Source organism: Arachis ipaensis, chromosome B7 (genome assembly GCF_059453495.1).
Source record: "Arachis ipaensis isolate K30076 ecotype BB chromosome B7, ASM5945349v1, whole genome shotgun sequence".
NCBI lineage: Eukaryota > Viridiplantae > Streptophyta > Magnoliopsida > Fabales > Fabaceae > Arachis > Arachis ipaensis.
Window position 1 is genome coordinate 126,753,986 of NC_142442.1, and position 8,061 is coordinate 126,762,046.

Genomic DNA, 8,061 nt, shown 5'->3' on the forward strand with positions numbered 1-8,061 from the left:
CTTATCCCATTTTTCTTTTCTTATATTTTTTTAATTAAGAGTAATTTGGTAATAAAAATTAAAATTTTAGTAAAAAGGACGATTTTAAAATTAAGTTAAACCATAGGGACGATTTTGTAAAAAAAAGAATTTTGGGGACGAAAAAATTTTTTAAACCCTATCTTAGAGACCAAAATTGTACTTAACCCAAAAAGTTACTAATCCATGGCTGCTGCACCAATTGAGGAAAAACACAATTACCAATTCATCAGGGGAACGTGTAAATGAAATAACCCCAACACTTAAAATCTAGACATGTAGATGTTCTTTTAGATTGTGTTTGTCTTTGTGGACATGACAAAATATGATATTGAGATAGAGACAATAAATTAGAGACACTAAAAATTATTTTTTGTATATTGTGTTTAGATATAATATACGAGACACTAATATAATATCCAATATTATGTTTAGATACACATAGACAAAATTAAAATACTATATAAAATAATTAAAATAGACATATCTTTTATACTTTCTTTTTCTTTCCTCTATCTCTTACTACTTTTTAAGTGTTTGCCCTTTTTCGAGTTGCTGAAGGATTGAAATGATACCTGTTAAATTCTGCTTTTGCCAATTTAATCTCTCTTACCCAACTTAACATTCAAAATTTTTTAGATACAATTTATTTTCGTATTTCTTTAAATTTGTTATTTTTCTGCTTCTGAATTTTTTATTATGTAAATTAGAAGATTCAAGAGGTATTCGATCTTTTTACTCTATTAAAAAAAAGAAGAATATAATAAAAGAAAAACATAAAAAAGAGAAGAGAGACTCTCCATGTAATTTCAAATTATTTCTCCAAAAACCTCTCTAAGAACGAGGAATCAGAGAAGAAATTCAAATTAGAGTTACAAAAAAGAATAATTATCTATAGAAAAAAAATTAATTAAAAATTTGTATCAATACTCTTAAATTTCGTGTTCCTCATTATTTTTCGTAAAAAAATTGACATAAAAATAAAAAAATGTCACACTATATTCAATATTTATGTTTTTCTATCTAAATATTTTTTAAATATTTACTGTTTATGTTGCTATGTCATCCTATCCACAAAAATAACTCAGCTTGATATTCATGCAATTAGGGCTGGCAATGGGTAGGGTAGAGTAGGGTAGGGTTTGGAGCCTATCCTAACCCTATCCGCAGGTTTAAAATTTTATTAAAACTCTACCCTAAGGTTGAGAATCTTTCAACCCTAACCCTATCCGTATCTTAAAATTCTAAGCCCTATCCTACCCTACTCTACCCGCAAAAATATCAAATTTTTTCAAAGTAAATATAAAATTCAATTATTTCAAATTTTATACATATTAATAACATAAAAAATAAAAAAATAATGCTCTAATATTTTGAATTTTATACATATTAATAGCATTTCCGTTTTTTTTTTTTTTCTCTCTCTCTCTCTCTCTCTTTCTAATATTGGTTTCGGCCTTTTGGCGGTTTTAAATGAAGTCGCTGCTCCCAGGTTGGTGGAGAGCATACTGGGCTGCGAAAGGAGCGCTTAATGGGCTTTAAAGTTTGGGATACAGCCGTTGAAAATTTTGTATATAGAATCATCAGATTTTGACCATTGACACCAGAAGAAAAAACAAAATAGCTTAGGAAATGGAACCTCATAGCCGACAATATATAGGTAGACAGATGCAAAATGCAAATAGGATCTGAGAACAATGTCATGTCATGATAGTCTCTCATATGAATGTAGACCCACCTGACCAATATGCACATGTTATGGTCCATGCCCTGAAACAACACCACCCATTTTAGTTCTTTTACTCTTCATCAGTCTCTTTAACCCTCTTAGCTAGGTAGCTAGCTTGCACTGAATATGACATCAAACAAAGACGCTTGTCATCAATTCTTTGGACTGAAGCTAATGTCTCCTTCCTTCCAAAACACATGCATACATTTATCCCATTCCTTCACGACAGAAAATCTTTCCTACCAAATGTATATATCATGCAAGACTAGTAGTGAGAAGTACATTACATAGTTCAAAAATGGAAAGCTCTAATGGTTAGTACTAATTAAATTATTAAACATTTTTATTTAATTAACACTTGAGAAGAGTTAACTCTCTTGATGATTCATCCTGATGGTGTGTTGGCCTTCCAAGAGTGAATTCCAGATCAATAACGCCTTCTGAATCTGACGATAAATTGTTACAGTCCGAGCTCTCCTTCATCTTCAAGTAATTCGACAACCCTCCGTGATTATTCTGTCCACCCAATTTGTTAATATTATAAGCTACTTTGAATAAATATATATATATAGTACATACTTGCAGCAAAAAAATACAGCTAACATATTATTATGCAGCATGCTTATGGTTGGTCCACTTCTGATGAGTGTATGGGTGCCAACTTACCATGATTTCATTGCCATCTTGGAGACGAGAATACACGAAGCTGATATCGGGTTTTTGTCGAGTAATATTTGTATTTGTCTCTAGTAGTGGTGATTGACATGATGACCTGCTCATCAGTGTACAGAGTGAGAGATGAAATTAAGTATTGATGACAACGGAAGGAAGTAGGGTTAGCAGCCTATTTCAAATTCTCAATAATGGCTAGCAAAATAGTGGACTCAAATTCCGAATAAATTCGAGGGCAGAAACTCACTTGACAGTTGACACTTATAGCTTTTTTTTTTATTTAATTAATAATTAAAAATAGTTAGATAATTTGATGTATTTAATTAAATTATTATTTAATAATATTTAGATTTAATTTGAATAAATAATTTAATTAATTTTTTTTGAAAAGATAATTTAAACAATAAATACTTATATTAAAAGTAGTTTATAAATAATTTATTTTGTATTTGATTTTTTAATTCTAAAAGTATTTATTTTAAAAGAAATGTGATAAAAAAAAATTTTATTATAAAAAAAGTCATTTTTTTTAACTTCTCTATAAGTGTTTAAATAATTTCTTAAAGATCTACGATTTAATTTTAAAAATTATACTAAATATTAATACTATTTTTTTTATAAGTCAAACATTTTAAAAAATAATTTTTAAAACTTTTCAAACCACCCATAATGATTATCTTTAATAAATGAATTATGAATATATAATTTTGACATTTAAAAACGGGTGACATCACATTCATAAGAGAAATTAAAATCTTTTAGTTAGTAATGAGTATTAGGGAGAGGAAACAAAATTTATGTCTCTACATAAACGTCAAATTCTCTATCATTCCCGATACCTGTAGATAGCAATAAGGTCTGCCCATCCTTTTTCAGTTAACTATATTACGTCAATTAACCATTTGATCTTTTCTTCTTTTTCAAGTTTATACGAACACATTGATATTTGCACCTACCCAATGCCGGACTTTGTGTTGTGCATTTGTGCTTCGTGTTAAAGAGAAAAGTATACATTGAACGCACATTTTAATTTAAATACTCCTATATTTTAAGAAATATTTATATAGAGTAAAACTCAATGATGTACGTATCAAACATTATTAAATGCTACGTTCATATATTTTATATTCAGAGATAGACGAGAAATTAAAATGGAATAGTTTGTGATGAAATGACCTTTGGGATTGTTGCAGTTGCACCAGTGGGTGTTGGAGAAGGCCTCTCTGAGCATGCAGATGATCCACAACGACCTCTTGCCTTTGCTGCTCGAACCCCATATCTACCTTGTGACCATTACCTGTAATATTATAATATATATTATTCATCATCCGTACATAACTATAGAGCCATTGTTCTTCTTTTATCAGACACAACATACAACAGCTAGCGCCTCAATAATCCACATGATTAATTAGATTTTATTAAAAAGCTATTAGTTCAGTCCCAACCAAACTTTTGTTTTTATCGGGGGAAGAAAACGGTACTATATATTATTAAAGCATCTCATGATATATATGTAGAGCGAGTTTCTGTCACACTCACACTCGATCCAATCACTAAAGTGTTGAAACAAAGAGAATAATATATAATAGCAACAGATAGAAAGAGATGAAAAATGAGAGGGAATCATCGACATCTCCAAGATTATTATTATTATTATTATTACCTGGGACTTTGTCAGTGCTCTTCACTGTTCTATACATCTGCATGGATGAGAACACTGAGATGAATAATAGAAGAAAAGTCCACCAGCCTAAGATTATTATGCATTATTTACCCCTCTCTAGCTAGAGATAGATACCCTTTGTCCCCTTACTGTTGGTACTTGTTCCGAAGCTACTAAGAAATTTCATTCATTATTTATTGTATTCTTGTCTGATTTGGAAAATATCATCAACAACACTTGAAGATTGGAGAGGAGAGAATAACTAATAACACACCTGCAAGTGACTCTTGACGTGAGCTAGAGTTAGATCCTTAACATTCATTAACTCTAACACTGACTTCGGAGTTGCCCCTGCACAGCTCACAACACAACCCTAAATTAATTATTGCGAATAAACAAAGAAATTAATTAAACTAATTAATATTTACATACTTTCATGACCGCCAAGAAGCTGAACAGCATGAACAAAATGAGCATGGAGTGTGGTAGTCCATCTCATTCTGGGAGCTCTCATGCTTCTTCTCCCGCCACCATTTCGTTTGAAATCGGAGCGGCAATGGATTTGAGGTTGGTGAGGATGATGATTGAAGTAGTTTCTTGAGAGCCCTTGCATTGGATACTGATGGAGATGATGATAATGATGATGATGATTCAAGTTTGATGCAGGTCCAGACCCTAATGTCAATGTCGGTTGTGGAACAGTGTGGGTGTGGTGAAAGAAGCAATTATTATTATTATTATTATTATCATGGCTTGCATCGCTTCCACTACTACCTGAATCAGAGATTGAGGAGCACATATCTTTGAATGTTCCTTTGGCAGAAAGGAAAGGAGGGCTAATGTTTAAGGAGAGGTCTGGCTCCGCCAATAACGCGGATGAAGAAAAGCTTTGCATTTGAATTGGCATTGCTGTGTAAGGAGGAGGAGTAGTAGCTTTCATGGTAGCAGTAGTAGAGAGATCTTCTGATGATGTGGATCAGAACTAAACACGAGAATGGGAAAGAATATAAGAGTTTGATTCGAATTTGAAAAGGATCTATAAGTGACGAAGTATTATATTACATATGCGGTTGCATCAGGGCGTAGTAGTTGTCACTAGTCAGAGTCAAAGTTGAAAGATGGCAGTGAAAGAAAGAAAAAAGAAGAAAGAAAGATGAGAGGGGTTTATTGGGGAGGGTGATTTGAAGTGAAAAGGGAAAGTATAGTTATTTATGGAAGCTGAGGACACAGAGAAGGAGAAGGAGAAGGAGGAGGTTGCAGACTCAGGTTCCTTTCTTAACCCATCATCATCATCATCTGCATCTGCATAAATATAATGGTACTACTACTACAACAACAACAACAATAATAATAATAATACAGGTAACTTTCATCTTATTTCATTATTATTTCTCTAAAACAATAATATTGAGGGTGCAGCGATATAATGGTGGTTGTGTCAGGAATGGTTGGAATTCGAGAGCAAAAACAAAACGGCAACTGTTCAGTGGAATATTGGAACGGCAATTTGAGTTCCTCTCTCCATCCCATTGCAATTCCCCTCCTACTACTATTTTAATACCGTTAACTTTTTTATTCCTTCCTCTCATTTAATTACTACATATAAACCAAGATTCACAGGCAAACAAAAGTGAAAAATTATTATCTTTTATATTATAAAAAAATTATGAAAAAAATGTATAAAAAATGTCCAAGTATCGTTTATCAAATTAACACACATGTTTTACAATCCGATCCAAATAACGTACACACGTATTTGATTGTGTGTAAACAACATACTCCAATATTCTCCCTCTCCATGTTGAAAGTGAAAAAAGGAGTATGCAGCTGTATGGCTAGTTCACTACCACATTCGTCGGCGTCAAGGCGGCAGGATATCACGTGACTTGCATTGTTCTCTTCTCATGTGCCATGGGCTTCTCAACTCTCAACACACAAACAAAAAGATAATATGTATGATGGGGTCCTAGCTATTTGTACTAACTTAACTGCTTCCTTTAATTTCTTTTATTATGATAGATATTTCAATCATAATGTCTTTTAAATAAACATCACATTAAGAATTATTAAATGGATATATTTAGTCAAATATATTTATTTAAATATATTATAAATAATATTTAATTTGTTTTTTAATTTAAATGTAAATTTTAATTTAATTTTTAAAATTTTAATTGTCTTTATTTAGCCTCTAAATTTTGCAAACATAACTCATATTAGTCCCTGACATAATTTTTAACATAAAGACGTCAACGGAACACTTACATAGACAGTCAGATGTCACACTGAACTTTGTAAAACGACATTATTTTAGTTTTGGTACTCAAATAACTCTAAAATTATATCGTGAGTAGTGTTTATTAAAATTTTTTATCCCAAAACAAATGATATGATATCTTTTTTAAGCTATTTAAACGTCAATTTCAAAACTATATCATTTTACAGGTTTTAGTGTAGTATCTAAATGTCTATATCAATACTCTATTTTATATGTCAAAAATTATTTCAAAAACTAATATAAATTATATTTATTAAATTTATAAATTAAAAAAAGATAATTAAAATTTTAAAGATTAAATTAAAATTTAAGTATATATTCAGACATCAAATTAAATATTAACTATTCTTTTTAACAGTTCGCAATGTGATCTTTTCTTAAAAATATCATCATACTCCCGATGCCATGTTTAATTAATTAAGATGACACTATCTTAATAAACTTCTTAAATAATTTCACAACCCGCGGTCAGCGCCTCGTGCGCTCTAGATTCTCCGGGAAAAGCAATCTCTGCTTTTCTATAGTACTGATGCTTACATTATTTTAATTTGTTTATTGGGTGGGGTGGCTGCCTTATATATACAAAAACAAAATACAAAATATGCTCCATAGTTGAATTTTACCATGTTGTCAAATGCTTTAATTTGGCCATGTCCCATATTCCATGTGTTTGTCTGTCCTATAATTAACGACAATAGGAATGAACCTTACCCACCACCACTACTCATGCTTCTTGATCCATACGGAATTAATTAAGTTTTATAGCTACCCCTTCTTGTAAATGCAGTTTCTCACGGAACTAAATAAATCATAGGGTATTATCAAACAAGAATAATAAAGGTTAGTATGTTTTTCCAGTCTAGAAAACTATAAACGTTGTCTATATAGAAGGTGGTACGTAGCGTTTTAACATGTTGATGCTAACCTAACTAAACCTAAATGGATCGGAATTTACGGTAAAATTAAAAGTAGTGTCTCAGAAATAATTAATTAATTAATTGATTAGGAGAATGAGGTGCGGCAATTAGCATGCAGAAGCTGCAGGTCATCTCAAGCAAGAACAGAGACATATGAGCTGTTAATAATCTACAGGGAACAGGGATGATTATTAATTATTCAGAGAGTAATTTTGACTAGCGAGTTCAACTTATATTTTATTTATTTTCGTCCAAGTAATAAGCAGATGCGAATTAATCTTTAATTTAGCGAAACATAAGGAGAGAACTCGAGATTTGAGCAGCGATTCACCTTTGATGTCAATCTTGATAGCAATTGTCTATATTATAATATGATTTTTCTGGAGTACATATTGTATTATTATAGCATAGTAATTAACTTAATTGGAAGAATAATAAGTTCCCGCATGTTATTCGCGAGATCGGAATACACACAAGCATATGTCGCTGCATCGAAATCTGAGGTATTTCAGCTTTTCCTGTCGTAGCTTAAGCTAGCTAGGTTGAGTAATTATCAAACAAACGACAAAAAAGAAAGTAAGGAATCTCCGAAATCAGCGTCGTTTTATAATTTAGGGTGATGCGCTAATGCACGACATTACATGCTTGCATTTGTGGTAATAATCACTCCATAATTACATTGTAATTAAGTACCGACGGAAGTAATAATCGCTACTGTATGTACATGCAGGGAGAAGGAGTTGTTTTGCACTTTTGCTACTTCAACCAATAATTGAAAGCC

The 8,061-nt window shown here is 31.5% G+C and overlaps 1 protein-coding gene across 1 annotated transcript; it reads right to left on the reverse strand.

Moving 5' to 3' along the window:
- Positions 1-1,785: 1,785 nt before the first annotated feature.
- On the reverse strand, positions 1,786-5,462 carry LOC107607631 (putative transcription factor KAN4). The gene is made up of 6 exons (XM_016309560.3): positions 4,518-5,462; positions 4,360-4,436; positions 4,086-4,122; positions 3,596-3,716; positions 2,414-2,519; positions 1,786-2,263 (listed from the first exon to the last, which is right to left on the reverse strand). The coding sequence occupies exons 1-6, from the start codon at positions 5,023-5,025 to the stop codon at positions 2,099-2,101; spliced, it is 1,014 nt and encodes a 337-aa protein (XP_016165046.1). The 5' UTR covers positions 5,026-5,462; the 3' UTR covers positions 1,786-2,098.
- Positions 5,463-8,061: the final 2,599 nt, after the last annotated feature.